General features: G+C 47.1%; 1 protein-coding gene across 3 annotated transcripts in view; it reads left to right on the forward strand.

The window, feature by feature from the left end:
* The window catches only part of CNIH3 (cornichon family AMPA receptor auxiliary protein 3), a 270,479-nt gene extending 254,365 nt beyond the window's left edge, over positions 1 to 16,114 (forward strand). For all 3 annotated transcript variants that reach the window (XM_057544239.1, XM_007167222.2, XM_007167223.2), the window contains 3 exons: positions 3,826 to 3,938; positions 8,508 to 8,651; positions 12,787 to 16,114. In XM_057544239.1, coding sequence (XP_057400222.1) covers positions 3,826 to 3,938; positions 8,508 to 8,651; positions 12,787 to 12,814 — 285 coding nt within the window. In that variant the 3' untranslated portion in view covers positions 12,815 to 16,114. The remainder of the gene's footprint in view (positions 1 to 3,825; positions 3,939 to 8,507; positions 8,652 to 12,786) is intronic.
* The last annotated feature ends 7,500 nt before the right edge of the window (positions 16,115 to 23,614 follow it).

The following is a 23,614-nucleotide window of genomic DNA, read 5'->3' on the forward strand; positions in this document are numbered from 1 at the left end:
CCATTAAATGATGAGTAAGCGGCCGTTTTAGGTGGCCTTGTGCAGAACCCGCCCAGGTGGTGACTGTCACCTCTCTACTTTTGTTCTCACGGTTCCTCTTCCTGGAACGCTGACCTCTGGCTTCCTCGCATGATTAGGTTTTACTCATCCTTTCAAGTTCCCTTGATTCCGCCTTGATCGCAAAACCTTCTGCGAGCCCCCCTGGTTGGAGTGAATTGCAGTCTTTTCAGCAACCCCACAATACCTGTATTGAGACCACTTATTGAGTATTTAGAACTCTGTAAAGCAGGGCATAATAAGACACGGGAATTCAGTAGACTGTGGCCTGTGTGAAAGAGTTCCTCTGTTGTATGAACGAAGGAGATTGGCACCATTCCAACCGCTTGTCTTATGAGGAAACAGTGTTCTGCAGTGTGAGGGGCTGACTCAGGATGGAGGGTGGGCGGTCAGGGCTCCCCTCCGTGCTTCTGTGGTTGGCCGGGGAGATTCCGGGGCGGTCTTTGTATAACTGAGATAAGCAGGGTTGGGAGGGGACAGCTAGTCCAACTGCCCACGCGAATGAATAAGCATTATGCCCGCCTGGTGGTCATTCAGCCCCTGCCTCAGCGTGCCCAGTGCTTGTGAAAGGAAGGGCGGGCTGGCTGATCAGGGGAAGGATAAAGAGGGATGATCACCACTTTGCTTTTCTCACTGATTACTCATTTTGTACCAGACAAGATGGGTTAAATCACGCTGTGGTTAAGAAACAACTCCCAAATCTCAGTAGCTTAGAACGCGGTCCAGTGGTCAGGACTCTGCGCTTCCATTGCAGGGGGCCACGGGTTCGATCCCTGGTCGGGGAAGTAAGATCCCGCATGCCCCGCGGGGCAGCCAAAAAAAACCCCAAAACACCCCCACAAGTTTCTTTCTTGTTCATGTTTGGTGTCCATCACCGGCTGCCCCAGCGCGCCTCTCCTCACTTATGGCTTCAGGATGCTGGAGGACCCTCCAGCCTAAGTGCGTTTTGCCGCGTCAGAGGGCAGAGAGAGAGAGAGCCTGGAGCGCTTTGCATTGGCTGGTAAATGCTCCAGCCGTTTCTGCTCACAGCCCTTTGGCCCCGCCTTCCCAACGGTGGATACGGGAAGTGTGTGGAGGGCAGCAGTAATGCCCGCTGGTCAAGGCTGGTGCTCATGGCCTGGCCGAGGTTCACTGGGTCCAGGAGGAACAGGATCCGTAAGTCTCCCCTGCCATCGCGACAGGGACTGCCTGGGGAAGCGGGAGAGAAACAATGTGTGCACGTAAAGGGCACCCTCGCCCTCCCAGCTGCAAGGCTGCTGCTCAGGGATAGGAAGAGGCAGCTGGGGAGAAGCCACCCCGAAGAGCAGCATGGATTCTGCAGCTTTTATCCCACCCCCAGCAGGTGGGGCATCTCTGGACCCAGCTGGCCTCCCTTAATCAGTTTTCCTCAGTGTGGTGACAGTGACAAATCCTCCCTGCTCAGCAGGTTGCAGCTTCCGCTATAAATCAAGCCCCGAAGAGAGGAGAAACAGTGGTGCTGAATAGAGGGACCTGAGATCCAAACTGTAATCAGTCAGAGATTTGTGAGACGGGGATGATCCAGGCCTGGGATGGCTGTCTCGTAACATGTTAATTACCTCTGCCTAAGTGGCTGAAATCAACGATTAAAAAATGTAGAGACAGGCATAGTAGAGGTCACAGACACTACCCCCTGGGGCTGGCAGGCTGAGAACGGGGGCTTTCTCTCTGAACGGGAGGAGGTAAGGTGGTGTCTTGGCTGGCCGCAGATGGGGTTGGAAAGGATGGCTGCAAGGTCCTGTGAGGAGAAATGATGCGACGTACCCCCTCCCACCAGGTCGTTGAGGCTCACAGGGGCTAGCTGTGCCGGTTCACCCACTGAGGCCACTGCTGGCTCTTGTACGTTGATTCCAGGGTTACTGCCTGAGAATTCTAAGAGGCGGGTCAATGCAATTCATTCTTCACTGGACTTGAGAATGAAGAAGATGCCACTTAGTTACAAAATGCATTTCTTAACACCTGTGCCTCTGCATGTATTTATTTCAAATGTGTGTCCCCCCACTGTATTTCTCATCTGGGGCGGTTAGCTCATCTGACTAAAGTGAGAGATGAATGAGACCAAAGTCATGTTCTTTCCCCAAATAGGAGAGTTCAAGGCAGTTTGTTTCCCACCCAGAGAAATCTTGTTTTGTGACCTCAGGCTGCATCCCTAATGCCAGCCAACCATGCTCCAGACATATGCACTTGGTCAGTTCAATTCATTTTATCAAATACTTGTTCAGTCTCTGCTAAGTGCAAAAAAGCACTTTGCAAATGGAGATGAGAAAAGGATAGAGTTTGGCCAAGACGGCTTATAGACTAGTGGGTTAGATCCGTGTGTGTCGAGAGGTAGGAAAGAAGGTAATGACTCCATCGTGGGCAGGTTATGGAAAGTCCCCCGAGTGAGGGTCGGAAAGCATGCTGTGGGGCTGCAGGGTGGGGTGGGGTGAGGTGGGGTAGTATGGGCCGAGCTTCCGTTAGAAAGTGCTGTTAGAGATGGGCCTTGAAGGATGGTTAGAATTTGCTAGATGGAGTGAAGCATTCATCGTGGTCTAAACCGGTACTGGTCCGCGGCCTGTGAGGAACCGGGCCGCACAGCAGGAGGTGAGCGGCAGGCGAGCAAGGGAAGCTTCATCTGCCGCTCCCCATCGCTCCCCATCGCTCGCATTAGCGCCTGAACCATCCCCTCGTGGAAAATTGTCTTCCATGAAACTGGTCCCTGGTGCCAAAAAGGTTGGGGACCACTGGTCTAAATGACACACAGAGGCTATCCCCCCATATAGATATGAATATGTATATACACATAATGAATATATATATTAACTCTTAATTCATTAAATATTAACTATTACTTAATGAATTAACTAATTCATTAAGTATTCATTCATTAAATATTTATTCCTATATGATTGGGAAAGATGGTACATTAATATCTCTCTTTTGGGGTTTCCTTGTTACTGGCCCGGGGACCAAATTTCTCCTTTACAGTCACTTTGATTTTTGTTACAACTTTGATTTCTGTTAAGATGTAAACACCCTTGGGGGCTGGGTTCACAATCATGTTAAGCTCTTTTTACACCTGTGCAGGTAGATTGGGCTCACAGAGCTTAGTCTCCCTGCTGGTTGCCTTCCACTGTCTGACCCCTCTTGGTCTGGGCTGGTTTCTTTCCCCTTCCTCCAGAGGCTAAACGTTCCCTCTTTTATCATACTACATGTTCTTACTCTTGGGTTCCTCTTGATCCATGCAGCATCAAGAAAAATACTGTTTCTCACTTTTTTCCCAACCCTCCTTTGTTTGAACTGTATATACATATTTGCTTTAGGTTTGTGAGTTTCTGTGGGACGATACACAGGGCCTAGGAGAACACGAGCAGGGCAATTATAGAATCACTAGAAACCCTATCAGTATTTCTGCCAGTGGGTCCTGCCTTGGGCCAGACATCACAGGGGCTGGATGACCTCTTCCATTCTTGCCAGTGGTCATCCACGGGTGACCCCCTGAAGCAAGTGCCCTATTCTGGTAAGTAGGGTGCTGAGGGCCTGTGTCCTTTTTGGGTTGGGTATAAAGCATGGCTCCGGTACCTTAAAGAGGAGAACTTACCAGAAACGGGTCACAGTCCAGGGGCAGTGACTCTGTGATGCTGCGGGGAGGACCTCTGTGTCACCAGCATGTCAGAGGAAGTGTCCAGGCAGGCGGACGTCAGCCGCTATAGATGCAGGAGTGACTTTTCCTCCCTCTAACGCAGGCCTGTGTCTCTGCTCCCTCTTCAGCTGGTGCTGCCAGAATACTCCATCCACAGCCTCTTCTGCATCATGTTCCTGTGTGCTCAGGAGTGGCTCACCCTGGGGCTGAATGTCCCTCTACTTTTCTATCACTTCTGGAGGTAAGTGTGCTTGGGACTGCCCTGTCCTTCCTCTTTTCTGCTTGGTCAGCCTGCCCTCCAGAGACAATGTCCCCCCAGATGGACCAGCCACTTAGTGCCTTCCTCTAATCCCTTCCCTTGGTGACCCTTTCCTCAAAGCCTTCTTTGCAAGCTGCTCTCAGACAATAATTCAGTAAGGGAAGACCCTTCCTGTAGGTTCCACTAACCACAGCCTCAACTCTCACAGATCAGCGTTAGAGGCAGCTAGAGCATTATTCACAATAGCCGCAGAGTAGAAACAACCCAAATGTTCATCAGAAGATGAATGGATAAACACAATGTGGTATATCCTTTCGATGGAGTCTTATTGGGCAATAAAAAGCAATAAAGTGTTTGGGCAATAAAAAGCAATAAAGTATTGATACACACTACAATGTGGGTGAAGCCTGAAAAAATTACAAGTGAAAGAAGCCAGTCACAAAAGACCATTTATATGCAATGTCCAGAATAAGCAAATCTATAGAGACAGAAAGTAAATTGGTGATTGCTAAGGGCTGGAAGGGAGAGGGAGTGAGGTGCGACTACACTGTTTTCTTTTGAAAGGGTTGAAAATGTTCTGAAATTAGATACTGGTGGTGGTTGTACAACTCTATGAATATACGAAAAACTGCTGAATTGTATACTTTTAAAAGGTGAATTTTTTTGACAGATGAATTATATCTTAATAAAAATAGCCCACCTACCATATGGGCTGGATTTTCTGGGACTGTTCTTTTTTTTTTTTTTTTTTTTTTAAACATCTTTATTGAAGTATAATTGCCTTACAATAGTGTGTTAGCTTCTGCTTTATAACAAAGTGAATCAGTTATACATATACAATATGTTCCCATTTCTCTTCCCTCTTGCATCTCCCTCCCTCCCACCCTCCCCATCCCACCCCTCTAGGTGGTCACAAAGCACCGAGCTGATCTCCCTGTGCTGTGCGGCTGCTTCCCACTAGTTATCTATTTTACATTTGGTAGTGTATATATGTCCATGACACTCTCTTACCCTGTCACATCTCACCCCACCCCCTCCCCATATCCTCAAGTCCATTCTCTAGTAGGTCTGTGTCTTTATTCCCGTCTGGGACTGTTCTGATTGTAAATCTCTTCCCTGCTAAGACCGTGCATCAGATCACATGATTTGGGCTTTTTTGTAAAAGAGAGTCACCGTGTGGGTATGTAGGAGGCAGGGAGGGGGAATACAAAAATAGTCTAGAATGCAGATGTGCAGATAAATTAACCACACTTTCCCCTTGTCCCCCCAAACGTTTAATCATTGTCATTACAGCATACAATATAGCCTGTATTTAGTCACATCTAGAACATTCACCCCTTTATTTAGCAAACATATGGAACACATACTACATGCCAGACATTATGGGGGATTCCAAGATGAATGTAAAATATAATCGTTACCCCGAAGGAATATATACCCTAGTGGTAGAGGGAAATCGATTCTTACCAGATATATAAGGAACATAGGTAGGAGTGTAGAGAAATGGAAGTGTGACACTGGGGAATCTGGAAAAGCACATTCGAGGTTAAGGGACTAGCCTGCTCAGATGTAAGAAAGCACCTGGTGTGTCTGGGGAACAGTGATTGCGCAGTGTGCTTGGATGTGGGGTTCTCAGATAGAAGGGAGCAGAGATGGGGTTGACAGCTGGGGATCAGGTATGGAGGGTCTGAAATGATTTGATAGGAAGTTGGAGTTAATTTATTCTGTAGGAAGGGGATACCTCTCAGAAGTTTTGAGGAGGAAAATGGCAGTGCCTGATCTGATTTTTAGGAAGGTGACCCTGACAGCCGAGGGAAGGCTGGGTCGGAGGGTGAAATTTTGAGGACGAAATCCAGTTAGGAAGTTCTGATGAAATTCCAGGTGGAGAGACTGGAGGCTTGAAGTTGGAAGCTGGAATGGAGAGAGAAGGAGAGGGTTTGGAGGGGTAAACTGGACATGCCTTGGCCAGTAATTGGATGCAGGAGGTGAGGGAGAGGGAATCTCTAGGCTGGGTGGCTGGGAGGTGACCAAGAACAGGACGCAGGTTGAGGGAGGAAATAAGATGATTCAGTTACATAACGAAGTCCTTCTATGTAAAGGTAACCTACTAAAATCTGAATTTAGAGAGAAGTCAAATAGAAACATAATGGTGTTGAAACGTATCGGCTACCCACTCAGAGACTTTCCATGCCTACCTCCTCTGGTATCCACAACAAACGGGTGCTTTGGGGTTGCCTCTCCCTGTTTTACACACAGGTCACAGAGACTCACAAAGGTTACGTCATGGCCGGGAATCACTCAGCTGGGATATGGCAGGGCCACCTCTCTACGGATCGCAGGCCGTGTCCTTGTCACCTAGGGGCTGGCTCTTCTCCTTCTAAAATGAATTTATCCCAATGTCCTTCAAATAGTGTGTTGTCAATCCAAGGTATCAGAAATGTGGTTAATTTACAAAACTTTGATTGGTACACTGCTTCTTAGGGCTATCACTCCTCCAAAAGGGAGGGCGGGAGAACCAGCCGTGTCCTTACACTTGGAACGTTTCCGTGTAAAAGAAGGGAGTGACTGCAGTCTCCTTGCCAGTAGGGAGCTTGTCTTACTTTTTTGAATCCCTGACAGGGTCTAGCCTAGTTCTGGCAATTCGTTAAGTACTCAGAAAATGAAAGAAAAAGGAGTGAGGAGGGCAAGTGTCCTTTAAAAAATAAGAGTCCTGATTTCCCTGGTGGTCCAGTGGTTAAGACTCAGCGCTTCTACTGCAGGGGGTGCGGGTTCAGTCCCTGGTCTGAATGCTGCGTGGTGCGGCCACAAAAAAAAAAAAAAGAAGAAGAAGAAGAAAAGAAAAAATAAAAATCAGAGTCCTTGAAACTCCTCTATTTCATTTCCGCTTCCCCCTCCTTTCCAAAGGTCCAGCCCAGCGATGTTTCTAGTGCAGATAAAGCCCCCTCTGCCCTAGCTCCCAGTTTGCTTAAATACAAGTAGAACTGCAGAACTTTTGTTCAGTACCTGTTCTTTGAGATTTTTTGGACCCATCACCTCACACAATTGTCACAACAGCCCTTTGGAGTAGGCAGTTTCAGTCCCATATTGCAGATGAGAAAGTTGAGGCTCAGAGAGGTTAACAGTTGACCTGAGAAATCTCAGTCTGATGACGGGTGGGCCTCAGGGCCCTGGCACTGTCCACTGAGCCACTCCGCCACCCTGCCACCCCTTCCTCCACTTAATGAGGCCTCCTGGGAACAAGGGCACAGCAAAAGCAAATAGGTTGTGAAATCTGCTCCTGGGCAGAGGAGAGGTGAGTGGCCTGGAGGGCTGTGAGCTGGCAGATGTCATTGAATCTGGCTTGCGATTTCCTCTCTGCATAGTGTGGATGACAGATAATGTCAGTGCAATCCTTTGAAGCAGATGAAGAGGGAACTGAAATACCAGCTCCGTGAGTTGCTACGTTACAGGGATGCTCTTCAAAGCCGATGTGATTAAGCCCGTCAGACCACTCGTCTGGTCCTCGCTCTCACTCGAGGACCACGGCCTGTCCCAGAGCCTCACAGGAGCCATTAATTTGCACCCGGCCTCCTGATTCCATTACCAGACTGACAAAAGGAACAGCCCGCTGCGCGATTTCAGCTGCACTTTATTCTTCGGCTTTGAATGAGACCCTGGCTGAGGCCCTGGGGGCAGCGATCTGGTGAGGGCCAGGGGGCCGGCCTCAGGGGCAGGACTTGCCTCCTGCCTGACCACTTCCCAAGGTCTCACACAGCGCAGCGGGAGAGTTTCTCTCCTTCCGGCAGCAAGGCCAGTTCACGTTGAGCTGTGGTGATGTTTTGAAGAAGGCGAAGTCTGCATTCACCTCTCTCCTCCCACTGCTCTTTGGTTTATCCAGTTTCCCTCGGGGGCTGCTCTCTCCCCGCGATGGCCAATATTCTGTTTGCTGTTCTGGGTCCTTCCATCAAGAAGAAAATTACCTGTAAACTACTCCACACTCAAGTGGGAATAGGATGTCCCTCCCAGAGTATTCAGGATTTGAAAAGGGGGTCTGGGAGGAGGATAACCCAAAAGTAATTAATGTTTAATCCAAATAATTAACGTTCATGGTAGAGTTGTGGTACAGCGACACTAGGCAGCGGATATGCAACTGACATCAACCCGCGCCTGTGCCCCTACTGGCAACCCAGGTCCATACACATCGTGGACCTCCCTCTGCTACCCCCTCACCCCACCAACCCACATCCCTGGAGAAAGGAGGCTCTTCCTGGTATCTCCCAGGTACCACCAGGGGGCACGTTTTCCTTCTGTCAGAGCAGCTGTGTGTGAGGTGGATCTGATACTGGTGGATCTGAGTATTTGGGCGTCACTACCTGCTAGAAGACAGTGGCTGAGCCACTTTTTAGCAGTGCCTGGGCTGTAATTTGGGCAGTGATTCTGGTAGAAGGCAGACAGCTGCTTAGCAGAGATTCCTCGGATTGGAAGTCTGGCATCAGGGGACTCAGCCCAGACGACTTCAGATGTCCTGTCCAAGCCTCAGAGCCGATGACGCCGTGCGCTCTTTCTCTGCAGGTACTTCCACTGTCCGGCAGATAGCTCCGAATTAGCCTACGACCCTCCGGTGGTCATGAACGCAGACACCTTGAGTTACTGTCAGAAGGAGGCCTGGTGTAAGCTGGCCTTCTATCTCCTCTCCTTCTTCTACTACCTTTACTGGTGAGTTTCTGCCCCCCCTGGTGGGTTTGACTCCTGCAGCAAATGGAGAAAATTTCAGGCTTTTGCAGGTGGGAGTCCCAGCCTGTCAAGGATGCTGCCAGCCACCTAACTGGTTCAGGAGCAAGAGCTTCTGTGTAAAGGAGTGGGAGGGGCAGAAGGTCCTGCTGGAGGCCTTGCTGGCTGACAGGAACATCCTTTGGGCTACACAGTGAACACACATTCTGCCAACCCCTCTTAGGAGATTATTGGTGAAGTGCACTTGGTGATTCCTTCTCCATGCATGGGGCTCCCTGCCCCCAGCAACTCCACAGCTCAGACACTCAGGTCACCTGTGGCCCCGGATACATAGCCTCATTGCCCCCTAGTCTGTGTGAAAGCATTCTTGGGGACCACAACAGAGACCCCCGTGGCAGTCAATGCTTCACAAATGGGCATGTTAGGCCATTAAGTGCTTATACTTACAATTCTCCTAATATTATGTAACACCATTCTAATTAAATAAAACATGCTGGCTTTGTAATTCTGTGTCAGGAACCTCCCCTCTTTTCACCTCTTTATTCGGAACATCCTAACTAAGCAGATAGCTATAAACAGACTGTCTCGTGGTTTGATACCCCAGACAGTGTCTTTTCTGAAAATGTCTCCTCCTCCTTCCTGTTCCTCTTTGGGCTCATCTCTGGGGTGTCTCACCTGTCACCTTGCTCTCCTGTCGCTACCTGCACCACACCATGATATCTCCAGGTACCCCAGCACTGTCTCCAAAGTGGCCGGGTGGCCAGTAGCCGGGTGAGGAAGAGGAGGGTGGGGGTGTTAGACTCCAAGGCTGCCTCAGGGTTCAGGTTACGCTGGGGCAGCATGGGAAGCAGCTGCATTTATCCAGCATTTAAAAATGAGCCATTCTTCGAGCAAAGAGCTCGATATGCATTGCTCAGTATATGAGCTAAAGGCTATCATTATCAGCATGTTAACAATGAGGAAACCTCATCTGAGACGTTAGATAATTTTCCCATGGTCACAGCTCATAGTGACACAGCGAGAAGTCCCTCTCAGGTCCTATCCCAAAGATTGAGCTCTTAACTGCTGGCTGTCTTAGGAAACCGCTAGAAAAGTCTCTATCGAAGTGTGGTCTTTGGACCTCCTGCATCAGAATTGGGGTGAGGAGGGTATGCTTCTTAACAATGCAGATTCCTGGGCTTAGATCAGCTGATTCAGAATTTTGGGGCTAAGCATCACTCTGGAGTTGCTGCTTGGGTCCACCTCGTCTCCCCTCTGCATCCCCGGGGTCCAGAAGGCTCAGACGCCCTGAGTCTTCTCCTATAACCCTCAGGGCTGTAACTTCCTCTGGAATAATTCAGCCCTGGAGGGGATTCAGAATATTCTACCACATTCTTGTTGGAGTCAAGGGTTGGTTCAGGCTCGGGGTGACCCCTTCCCTCCTCTTCCTGGATGGAGTGTCCTGGGACAATGCCTGCTTCAATCTGCAAGGAGCCTGAGGGTCTCCGAAGCCTCTCTGGAGCTTTCCGAGGTGCCCAGCAGATTGGCCCAAGTCTCCCTGATCTAAGTCTGAACTCTCTAGCAACTAAAGCTTGCTCAGGCCACTTCCTGTCATGGGCAACCCTCATGGGCTTAGCGATTTGGCAGCTTGGGCTAACAAAGAGGTTCGGTTTCTTCCCTGGAGTGTGCCCAGCCTCTCTGCGGGGCTGCACACAGTTCCTCTGCTGAGTCGTAGGCTGAGGCGCCTGACCCCAGAGACAGCGTTGCCCCTCCTCAAAGCCAGCAGAATGCGGGCAGTGCTTTCCCTGGCTCCTGCCCCGTTAGCCTGGGATCCTCTTTAGTCTGGGTGGAGACCGAGGCAGATCAAGCTGCCTCATTTCAGTTTTGTTGCAGCATCTGCTGGAGCCTAAGGCGCCGGAGGGAACAGGGCATAGGAGTCACAGGAATCTACAGATAGAGAGCTACTCTGCTCTCTGTCTGCTGGGCTGTGGCGGCCATAGTGGGGCTCCTGCCCGTTAGATGGCTGTGATCGTCCTGTAACTGATTATGTTCCAAGCATTCTGTTCAGTTTGGCACTGCCTTTATGTTACATGTGTTCATTACTTTGTTTCCAAAGCAAAATGGGTATCAATTGCTCCTCCTGCCTCACTGGGACCCTGGGTGGCAACCAGGGTTCTGCCTTCTTTGTTGGACCTGACCTCTTGGAGCTCTTCAGGGCTCCTCAAAGACCCTGTTTCTCCCACCTCAGGGGCTCCCAGCCCCTTAGATCCAGGCTTGTGGAGAGCCAGGACTGTCAGCCCAGGCCACTCTTATAGGGATGGAAGGGGACCCACGTGCATGGAGAGCTGCCTCTGAGCTGAGCACAACGATAGAGACTCAAGTGACAGCAGCTGGGAACCCTATAAAGGTGGGGTTTGTGTTTTACAGTTTGAGGTTCCTGAGGGGTTCCTAAGGACCTCATGGAGATTAAGAAATGTGTCCGAGGTCCTAGCGGATAGTTAGCAAAGTATCCAGCCCCGGATTCTGGGCTGTCTTCCCACTATGCTGTGCGAACCATCCCAGCATCCAGCGCCACCCGCTTCTCAGGTTGCCTTGTGGACCAGGAGACGTTTGCAGGTTACATGGGATGGGGATTACTTAATACTAATACTGATGCTAATATTAAAACTAAAAATAATAGAAGCTGGTTAGTCTAGTGTGGATTCTGCCTGCTCAATATAAAGATCTTTTCAAATCAAGGATGCAAACCAGGATGATATTATCTACCTACGTAGTACCACCCTCCTATCCATTTACTCTGGATCATGCCTGCGTCCCCTCATGTTCATTTCTCTCACTCAAATTAGGTTATTTATGGTTGACTTGATGGCAGAGGCCTCAACTGTTTCATTCCCCTCTGTATCTGCAGTGCCCTGGCCAGCACCCGGCACATAGTTGGTGCTCACTAAACCCTTGTTATCGCTACAGCTTAGCTGTACACTCCCTCGAGTCAGGGGCTGCACACTCGCCATTGTTTCCCAGCACCAAGAATGGCACCTGGCCCGCAGGAGGCGCTCAATAAATATTGAATGAATGAGGGAAATGAAGGTGAGTAGACAAATACAGTGCAGCTCCGTGTTACAATGGAAAGAGCACTGGCTTTGGTGTTGGGACACGGCTCCTAGCCTTGCTGTGTGACCTTGAGCAATCCACTTTTCAGCTGACCCCCGTACTTCCCCATGTTGAATAAGACCCCTCTAGCACCAGGCCTGGCCAGTGAGGCTCTGTGTACATGAGGTGCATCAAGTTCTCAAAGGCAGAACTTCAGCTACGCGGAGGGGCTTGTCCGGGTTTCGCAGCTGGAGAGGGTGAGAAGTAGAACACTTTAGTTTCTCGCCTTTGGTTTTGTTTCTTAGATTATCCTTTCTTCTCTCTATATTGTGAAAAGGTGGTTGTTTTTCTTCCTGCCAAATGGATAAGAGTGTATATTTTGGTGTGGAACATTCTTCATTGCTGCAGAATTAGCCTGCAGCCCTTTCTAAGAGCACAGGGATGCGTGACCCCCTCCTTGGTGGTGCTGGGTCTCCACCTTAGGACACAGGCTCTTAATGCATGTTTAATGCCTGGGCTCTGTTAGGAAAAGTAGGGCCAGGAGCTACCCAATTAAGAATTCATCCAGTTTGTGTGCCCAGAGGGCCTGTGTTCACACAAAAGTCCTTGCGATAGTGACGATGATCATTTCCCTAGCGCTGCCATATCATCCACCATAATCTGGGAGCCCCTGGGCACAGCCATCACACGCATGTGGCACCTGGTGACATAAAGAATCCACTGCACCCCTCCCACCCCTGGGGACCTGCCCTGCGACTGCAGGCAAGAGGAGTAACGGCCACGAGAATCATCCTGATGAGAATAATGATAGGCACTCAGAGCAATCACCTCTCTCATCCAGGGAACACGGTATGGTCTCGTAACAGCGTTTAGTCCAACATTGTGGGAAGTAGCAGGGGGAAGAGTCCGGGGAGTAGATAAGATGCTCTCGTGACAGGAATGAGAAAGAAGCAAGGGGTCTGGCTTTTGGAAGGTGCCTCTTTTGAGGGCCGTCTGAGGTCTTTTGTGGGCTCCCACTAATGCCTTCTTTTCCTCTTCTTTCTGCATCCAGCATGATCTACACTTTAGTGAGCTCTTAACTCAAAGACCACGCACATCCTCAGAGACTGGGATGGGAGAGGCCCGAGGCTGCGCAGTCCACTTCTGCTGGTGATGGGAGAAGGGACCGGTGTGGGGATGTGACAGACAGAGACGGGCAGACACTCTGAATCGGGAGCCGGAAGCATGCAGCAGCCAGCGGCCGAGTGCGCACGTGTTGTCACCCTGTGTATCAGTCCTTGGCGTTCACACCCCACACTCGGGCTGTAGATCCCTTCTGAGCAGCGGGGGCACGAGGGGTGATGAAACACGAAACCTCTTCTGAGCGAGAATTGCTGCTTCCTGAATCCACTTTATTGAATGGCTCCCTGAAGTTCACACTGCGTTCCTGGGCCGCGGGCGTGGAGGCTGGATGGCTGGCAGGTGCCTGCTAAGGAACGGCGTGACCCAGGGTCAAGGCTGTATCTGTGGGACTGATTGAAGTCCTCAAGGACGTCACTGGGCTACCTGAGACTCTCGTGTTTCTTCCAAGCCCTGGCCACACCCTTCACTTCAATGGGAGGGGCCTGAAAGGTGTGCAGATTTGCCTTGGGCTATAACCAGCCCTGAGCCTGCAGGGCTGTCTATTTTCCTGCTCTGCTTTGTAAGAGCCCAGTTTAGGATGTTTGTTAGTGACATCACAAGCTGAGTTTGGGACAGTATGTTGGTAAAGAGTTATGGCCAAAGTCAGGGCTGGGAGGTGGTGAGATGGGAAGGGGGGAATCATAGGAAAAAATGATTTTTTAAAACACTGATGACATGTTCAAGGTGTTAATTCTTCACCACAACAAACTGTATTCTTCTGTTGTCATCTCAAACTATCACAGAGTCACTGAATGCTAATCAATTGGTCAACACTAGTCAAAGCTACTGACTTTTAAGGCTCCCAAAACAATTCTGAGGCCAGAAAAAGCTGGAGTGGCAGCTCTGTACTGTGGGCATCCGGCAGCCGAGAAGTAAGACAACATAATTATAGCTTCATTTATGATGCTGCATCATTCGTGCTGTTCGGTTCAACACAAGGACATTAGCTCATTTAGAATTTTCCATTCGACATTCTCTCCTTTTTGGGTAGGAGTTGTACTCGGGTGTTGTAAATAATGACAAGGCTGAGATTTTTATTATGTTTAAATTGGGCACCATGATTTTGACCTTATTCCCCAAACTTCCCTTCTTTTCTTCTGTTTGACATACACAGGCTATTTATACATATACCAGCTTCCACCTGAAGTCCGTGACTCAGGTTTATGAATGGTGTTTGTGTAACACGTGTGCTGTGTTTAAAACGCAGCGACCACTTGAGTGTCTCGCCTAGCTGGCTGTCTCATTTAAACGCATTACAGGCTGGCTTCATCTCCATATGGATGGTAAACTGGTAGGAGGACAAAGAGAAGTTTCAAAAAAGCATTTTCCTTCTAAAACTTCTACCGAAAACAAAATGTAGAACTTCTGCTCTGAGGTTGAAGGTATGGAACCGGAGGATTCAAGGCAATATTTTTGGGGAGCAGGCTTCCCCTTGGCCAATACCCATCGTCCTGTCCGAGCAACTGTGGTTGCGGTGGATAGTTTCCTTTAGGGCTGGTTGGCTCCGTCTCTTGACTCCATTCCTGAGACAACCAGCCACCTTCATCCAGAGAAATCAGCCCTGGGCTCCAGGCTGCAGGCAGCAAATCTAACCCCACCGCCATCCTGCAAATGCAACTGAAGTCAGAGGGTAAATGGTCCATGTTACTTCACACCACGGAGCTGTTGTTTGTTTTTATACTTTGCCTCCTTCCAAAAAGATTTGAAGTGGCTTATAATAGCAGGCACAAGTATGCAAAGACTGTTAAAATGGAAATAGGAAATCCAAACTTAAAAAGGAGGAGGACACAGAGATACTGACTTCCTGAGGTACTCTATTTACTGGGATTGAGCATAAATTTGTTATCATTTCTCTTAACAGTAAATAATAGCAATTCATATTTACACAACGCTTTTCAGATTGCTTTTGCATCTCATTTGACTTTCCTCACCATCCTATGAAGTTGATACTATTCTTTTTCTCATTTTCTAAGTGAGGAAGCTGAGGTTCAGAGAGGGTAAGTGAGTTACCTATAGTCACACAGCAGTCCCAGACCTGCCTTTGAGCCCAGATTGTCTGACCTTAAAAACCCCATGTTCTTCCGTTTTAAACAGAGCACACGTGTTACACAAACACCATTCATAGACCTGAGTTACAGACTTCAGATGGAAGCTGGTACACTGAAGAGCTGACAAAGTAGCTTAGGGTTCTGTTAAGGTTTGATTAGCATTAACTTTTTGAGAGAAAGAGAGTATTTTAAAAAGAGTTATAGGGAAAGTATATCTTCCTTCATGTGCTAGCCTCAGTCTTGCTTTATTGTGGGAGGTTCTTCTCTAAGGTGGTCCTCTAAAAGCTTTAAAGGCATCAAGTGTCTCTTGGGCAGTTATGTTTATGACGGAGAAACATCCAAATATTTCTCTCCAACGAGTTGTGACTGGGAAATAATCCCAGTGGTTGTTGGGAGTTTGAGCCAATTTTCAATTGCTGGGAGAAGCTAATTATGACGGTAAGAATCAGAGTAATACTCACAGTTGGTGGAGCCGTGTTGTGTACCAGGATTTATGCCAGGACCTCTTCCAACTCTCACAGTGATCCTACAAGGCAGGTTGCATATTCTCACCCCCAGTTTACAGGTCAGGAAAACAGGGAGGCTCAGGACGGATGAGTCTTCCCTGGGTGAATCAGCCAGACCAGAGCTCGAGGCTACAAATAAATGGCCAAATAATAACAGTAGCTAAAATTCAGGTGTTGGGCATTATTCTATATGTTTTGTGTGCTTTTGTCTGATCCTCATAACAATACCATGACGTCGATATTATCTCTGCTTTATAGATGAAGAAAGTCCCAGAAGGTGAGTTACTTGCAGAGACCCAGAGCTAGTAAGGGGTGCGTATAGAGCTACAGCTGGAATTTAACCCCAAGTCTGCCTCTTCACACATAATTTTTCCTTCTTGGATATCTTTGTTGCGCATTGTTTGTCCCACAGAAATGACCGAAGGGAGGAAGGGGAGTGAAGCAGGAGAAACAGCACCCTGGATAAATCACAAAGTGAATATTACCCTTGGGTGATGGAGAGCTCATCCTACCAAGCATGTATGTGGGCATCAAGGAGAGGGGGGACACACATATTATGTGAGGGTGGCATTGGTGGGCTGGTTCCCATTGCCTTAGGGAGGCAGAGCGGCTAGGCTTGGCATGGCTGTGCCCGAAGGGTCAGAGCGGAATCGGGGGGGGGGGGAGGCGCTAAATTTACTTTTCACTTAATTAATGAAGTGAACGATGGCACCCACTGCTCTGACTTGCTATAAAGATTAAATGAGTTCACATTTGCAGAGAACTTAGGAGAGCGCCCTCACGTGGTAAGCACTAACTCTTTGTAGGGGGTGAATCTTCCTCGCCATCCTTCTTCTGCCCGGTGCCCACCCAGGGCAAGGTCCTCTGTTGGGAGGGAAGTCACCTGGCCACGTGGGAAGGGAGTGAAGACCCTGGACCCTGCTACCCTCCTGATGTTTTCATCTGTAGTGTCCTGAGTGGAGGTCATGCTGGGACATGGCATCTCGTTTCAATGCCGTGTTCTCTGGCCAATCATGATAACAACTGCTGTTGAGTACTTGCCCTATGCCAGGTGCTGTGCAAAGCACTTGACGTGCAAGGTCTCATTTAATCCCCACAGCAATGCTATGAGGTAGGCACTCTTCCTGTCTCCAATGTATAGTTGAAAAGCTAAAGCTTATAGAGGTTAAACAAATGAGTAAATGTCACAATTCCTTGGAAGTCATGGAGCCGAGACTCCAGCCGAAGTCTAGCCTTGACTATTTGTTCATTCCTGTAAGGGAGGGCAATGGGATGTGAGAAAGAGTAGAAAAGGGGACGGAGAAGGGAGAACAGGAGAGGCACTGCCGGGAAGTGTGGGTTTGCTCACCTCACAGGTTTCACAGCAAGCAAGTCCCCGTAAATGACTTTGTAATCAGAAGCATTTGTGCTATGGGATCTTGTACAAGCTTCTTAAACTTTCTGAGACTCAGCTTTCCCATATGTAAAATGGGAGGTAATAATACCTCCATTTGAGTGAGGTTGTGATAAAGTGATTATGTACATAGAGTTTGTACAGAGAGCCTGTCTCGTACTGGATGCTCAGCAGATCTTGGGCCTTAGAGCTCTGCTCCACTCCCCCTCCCTTCACAGAGCTTAAGGAAGGATTATGTCGCATAAAATGGTAAAACACTTCTCATAGTAGCACATGGCAAGATTCAATGAATCTTAGCTTCCTTCCTCCCCTCCCTCCATCCTGGGGGCGGACATGGGTAACAGAGCTCAGCCCTCTCAAGCAAATCTCCCCTCTGCTTCCTATTTTTAGGCTTGGTAATTGCACCAATGTTGAATAAAATCGTCACGGTTATGACAGTTTTGTTCTCCTACGTAAGAGAGAATGCAGCCAGCAAAATGCTTTGACAACAATTAATTGCACTCACGCTGTGTCATTGCACAGATCCGTTTCATAACCTTCTCTTTTCTTGGACTTGGGCTGCTCTATTCCAAACCGTGCTCTGGTAAATGAAGTTTAGATCTCAAAGCTGCCTCTGCTGCCGAGCCTTAGGCAGAAGGCTGTCATCACTGTAGGTGTTTGAGGAGGCATCTTGGAACGTGCCCCGTGACTTGCCTCATCCAGGCAGAGGGAAGCGTGAGCCGAGCAGAGAAGTGATTCTTCAGGACACAGCCAGGCGTTTCCAGGGAAAGATGGGAAAGGTTTTTGCTTCATCCTGCCCACATTTTCTTCCTCCTCAGCTAGTAGTGTGCTCGAGCTGGCTCATACAGGCTTATGAAAGCCAATCATAAAATTTTGCTAAATGGGATTTTTGCAAAATGGTTGTTAAACACAGCTATTATTAAAACCGGTTATGTAAGCTTACAATTATATTAATTAAATTAAACAAAGATAAATGTATAGTCGAAAGTCATCACCTCCTAATTATTTCATTACGTTTTGCTGTGATCTATGCTCTTGAGGTTATGTCTATTGTATCTATGGTGGGAACTCTGTATAACAGTGCCCTACTGTGCACTTCTTCCCATCTTTATGTTCAGTGATGTCCCATTAATAGCTTGAAATCGGCCATGCTGGGAGTATTTACACCACAGAAAATGGCAAATGCTACAGATGAGGCCCATCCCTCTCCTTTACCCTCCCCTCCTGGTGCTAGTTGTTAAACATTTACTAGTACACCTTGTTCACATTTACCAGTAAACACTGTTCCCAGCTCTGGCACACTGTTGGGCTACACTGGGAGCCGGTGACCAGAGTGGCACCTGGGACCAGTACCCCTGAAGGCTTGGGCACCAGAACCCATTGTTCACCACCCTGAAGGAGCCACTGCCATCGTGGCCAGAACTGCCACCCACCCACGGCAGTGACGCCAGCAGTACTGCCACTTAAGCTCTTTAGGTCCCCTAGAGGTGATAGGAAAGGAGACTTTCAGTTTTGTGCACTGTAGGCCATGAGGGCTTGGGCTTGGAGATGATATAAGTGCAGCACACTCTGCTGAGCATGAACCTACTGTTTGTACTTTGACCCTAGACTCACTACCCTTGAATTAACTTGGGGACCATCATTCTTCCTGTAGGAGGGGTCTCTTCCCAGGAGGCTTCCAGGGTCCCCATGCAGCCAAGCCCATGCCTCTAGTCTGGATGCTGGGGGAATACAGACTGCACTCTGCTATGTTCCCACCTCCTAATGTGGTTTAAGGATGAGTAAGATAAGCCTGTAAGGTGCCTGGTGCTGTGCTTTGCACAAAATATAAACTCGGTAACCCTTGCTCTGCTCATCTTTTCTCTGCTCGGCTGTTCACAGTATGGGTGGCCCCTTCCAGCCCGCCTACAGGGACCATTCTTCTGCATGCTCTCTCTCCTCCAAAAGCCAGTCTCCTGGTTGGGCCCCTGGTACTTCAGGGGACAGACACACAGCTTTTGGTTTAGAGACCCAACAGTCGGAGGTTGTTTTGTTTCCTGGAATGACTACCTCACGGCCAGGGAGAGAGACTAAAATGCCACGGCAGTGTTCCTGTTCAAATGTCGTAACAGGGGTCTGAGTAGTAAACCCCATCTGTCCTTTTCAGAAATGCTTAGCACATGAGAAAAACAACATCATCTTTCTGGTAGGAATAACTTCTGACATTTTAGAGCAGGAGAAGTAGGGAAAAGGAGAAACCAGTTAAATACCAGTCCCCACATTAAATTAATTATAAAGGAGCACATCCATCAAGCCCCCATGCCTGGGATAGTCTGTTTTGAATGCATCAATGAAAGCAGCAGGGCAGCACTAGAGGCTTTGGGGGAAATTTTGTTGGTTAGTGGCATCAGAGGACGGGTCTTGTGATGCTGTTCTTATTTTCCCAAATTGAGAGTGAGTTTGATGTTGAGGAAACTTTCTAGACTCTACAAGGTACAGAGATCCCTCTCAGTGGGGTGCAGACCACAGCATAATTTAATGCCCGGCAGATGGGCCAGATCCCCGAGGGACGGCTCGGAACCCTGCACCCTGGGCAACCAGTCTTTAAAGTTAGCAGTTCTTTGTATTAATCGATATTTCATGATTAGATTAAAATAACTATTCCACAAGATCTAGCCCTTACCTAACATGGTTACAAGTGCAGTGGAAAACTTAGCAGTAAAGACCCAAAAGCAGCTCTAGCTAAAATAAGAAAAATGAGACCTGATCACATTCTTCATTTGAGACACAAGCCATCTGGGTCTGGGTTACTGGAGAACCCCCACTGCACGTTTCAACCTTACAGTTTGGGGAAGCCCAGCCCCAGCCACACCCAAATGTTCAGCGCCAGTTGGATTATAATACTTTCTAGGGAGCTAAACAGAGGGAGCCCAAGAGTGCTGGTTCATGGATCAACATCAGCCTGGAAAGTGGAAGGTTGTCCTGAAAGGGGTGCTGTGGGGCTTTGCATTTGATCCTGTCCTGTTCGACATTTATTATCAGTAACCTTCACATGAAGGCAACAGATCAACTGTGGGATGAGTGGGTCCAGAGCGGGGCATCTAGAATCCATTTCACAGGACTAGGCAGAGAAGCTTCAAGAAGACTCCTCTGGGTGCTTCTGCACATGGTCCTGAGCAGAGGGGTGGGCAGGGTGGCTCTGCACCAGGAACTCTGGTCTGAAGGGCTGGTGAGAGGCCTCTGCCCATGACCTTCTGTGAGCAAGTGAAACTAGATGAAGCACCAAGGAAAAGAAAAAAGGGGCTCTGAGAATCGTGGGGACCTTGGGAAGCTAGAAATAAGAGAAGTCAAAAGAACTGCTATACATAAAAGAAGAGGTGAAGCAAATGCTTACCTGACTCAAGGGTTTATCCTGTATGGGGCTCTCTGTGCTTCATGGACTTGGGTGACTATTTCCTTTCCCATGTTAGCTGTGTGGCTGACAGGCTCTTGGTGCTCCGGCCGGGTGTCAGGCCTGTGCCTCTGAGGTGGGAGAGCCGAGTTCAGGACATTGGTCAACCAGAGACCACCCAGCTCCACATAATATCAAATGGCGAAAGCTCTCCCAGAGATCTCCATCTCAATGCTAAAACCCAGGTCCACTCAACGACCAGCAAGCTACAGTGCTGGACACCCTATGCCAAACAACTAGCAAGACAGGAACACAACCCTACCCATTAGCAGAGAGGCTGCCTAAGATCATAATAAGGTCACAGACACCCCAAAACACACCACCAGACGTGGACCTGCCCACCAGAAAGACAAGATTCAGCCTCATCCACCAGAACACAGGCACTAGTCCCCTCCACCAGGAAGCCTACAAAACCCACTGAACCAAACTTAGCCACTGGGGGCAGACACCAAAAACAACAGCAACTACGAACCTGCAGCCTGCAAAAAGGAGACCCCAAACACAGTAAGTTAAGCAAAATGAGAAGGCAGAGAAACACACAGCAGATGAAGGAACAAGGTAAAAACCCACCCGACCAAACAAATGAAGAGGAAGTAGGCAGTGTACCTGAAAAAATTCAGAATAATGATAGTAAAGATGATCCAAAATCTTGGAAATAGAATGGAGAAAATACAAGAAATGTTTAACAAGGACCTAGGAGAACTAAAGAGCAAACAAACAATGATGAACAACACAAGAAATGAAATTAAAAATTCTCTAGAAGGAACCAATAGCAGAATAACTGAGGCAGAAGAATAGATAAGTGACCTGGAAGATAAAATAGTGGAAATAACTACCGCAGAGCAGAATAAAGAAAAAAGAATGAAGAAAATTGAGGACAATCTCAGAGACCTCTGGGACAACATTAAACACACCAACATTCAAATTACAGTGGTCCCAGAAGAAGAAGAGAAAAAAGAAAGGGACTGAGAAAATATTTGAAGAGATTATAGCTGAAAACTTCCCTAATATGGGTAAGGAAATAGTCAATCAAGTCCAGGAAGCGCAGAGGGTCCCATACAAGATAAATCCAAGGAGAAACACGCCAAGACACATATTAATCAAACTATCAAAAATTAAATGCAAAGGAAAAATATTAAAAGCAGCAAGAGAAAAGCAACAAATAACATACGATGGAATCCCTGTAAGGTCAACAGCTGATCTTTCAACAGAAACTCTGCAAGCCAGAAGGGACTGGCAGGACATATTTAAAGTGATGAAAGGGAAAAACCTACAACCAAGATTACTCTACTCAGCAAGGATCTCATTCAGATTTGATGGAGAAATTAAAACTTTTACAGACAAGCAAAAGCTAAGAGAATTCAGCACCATGAAACCAGCTTTACAACAAATGCTAAAGGAACTTCTCTAGGCAGGAAACACAAGAGAAAGAAAAGACTTAAAATAACAAACCCAAAACAATTAAGAAAATGGTAATAGGAATATACATATCGATAACTACCTTAAAAGTAAATGGTTTAATGCTCCGATCAAAAGACAGACTGGCTGAATGGATACAAAAACAAAACCCGTACATATGCTGTCTACAAGAGACCCACTTCAGGCCTAGGGACACATACAGACTGAAAGTGAGGGTGTGGAAAAAGATATTCCATGCAAATGGAAATCAAAAGAAAGCTGGAGTAGCAATTCTCATATCAGACAAAATAGACTTTAAAAGACAGACTATTACAAGAGACAAAGAAGGACACTACATAACGATCAAGGGATCAATCTAAGAAGAAGATATAATAATTGTAAATATGCATTCAACATAGGAGCTCCTCAATACATAAGGCAAATGCTAACAGCCATAAAAGGGGAAATTGACAGTAACACAATCATAGTAGGGGACTTTAACACCCCACTTTCACCAATGGACAGATCATCCAAAATGAAAATAAATGAGGAAACACAAGCTTTAAATGACACATTAAACAAGATGGACTTAACTGATATTTATTGGACATTCCATCCAAAAATAACAGAATACACTTTTTTCTCAAGTGCTCAAGGAACATTCTCCAGGATAGATCATATCTTGGGTGACAAGTCAAGCCTTGGTAAATTTAAGAAAATTGAAATCATATCAAATATCTTTTCTGACCACAACACTATGAGATTAGATATCAATTACAGGAAAAAAACCTGTAAAAAATACAAACACATGGAGGCTAAACAATACACTACTAACTAACCAAGCGATCACTGAAGAAATCGAAGAGGAAATCAAAAAATACCTAGAAACAAATGACAATGAAAACACGATGATCCAAAAACTATGGGATGCAGCAAAAGCAGTTCTAAGAGGGAAGTTTATAGCAATACAATCCTACCTCAAGAAACAAGAACCATCTCAAATAAACAACTTAACCTTACACCTAAAGCAATTAGAGAAAGAAGAACAAAAAAACCCCAAAGGTAGCAGAAGGAAAGAAATCATAAGGATCAGATGAGAAATAAATGAAAAAGAAATGAAGGAAACAATAGCAAAGATCAATAAAACTAAAAGCTGGTTCTTTGAGAAGATAAACAAAATTGATAAACCATTAGCCAGACTCATCAAGAAAAAAAGGGAGAAGACTCAAATCAATAGGATTAGAAATGAAAAAGGAGAATTAACAACTGACACTGCAGAAATACGAAGGATCATGAGAGATTACTACAAGCAACTCTATGCCAATAAAATGGACAACTTGGAAGAAATGGACAAATTCTTAGAAAAGCACACCCTTCCTAGACTGAACCAGGAAGAAATAGAAAACATAAATACACCAATCACAAGCACTGAAATTGAGACTGTGATTAAAAATCTTCCAACAAAAAAAAGCCCAGGACCAGATGGCTTCACAGGTGAATTCTATCAAACATTTAGAGAGGAGCTAACACCTATCCTTCTCAAACTCTTCCAAACTATAGCAGAAGGAGGAACACTCCCCAACTCATTCTACGAGGCCACCATCACCGTGATACCAAAACCAGACAAAGATGCCACAAAAAAAGAAAACTACAGGCCAATATCACTGATGAACATAGATGCAAAAATCCTCAACAAAATACTAGCAAAGAGAATCCAACAGCACATTAAAAGGATCATACACCATGATCAAGTGAGGTTTATCCCAGGGATGCAAGGATTCTTCAATATACACAAAACAATCAATGTGATAAACCATATTAAAAAATTGAAGGAGAAAAACGATATGATCATCTCAATACAGGCAAAAAAAGCCTTTGACAAAATTCGACACCCATTTATGATAAAAACCCTCCAGAAAGTAGGCATAGAGGGAACTTACGAC

The sequence above is a fragment of the Balaenoptera acutorostrata genome, chromosome 1 (assembly GCF_949987535.1).
Source record: "Balaenoptera acutorostrata chromosome 1, mBalAcu1.1, whole genome shotgun sequence".
NCBI lineage: Eukaryota > Metazoa > Chordata > Mammalia > Artiodactyla > Balaenopteridae > Balaenoptera > Balaenoptera acutorostrata.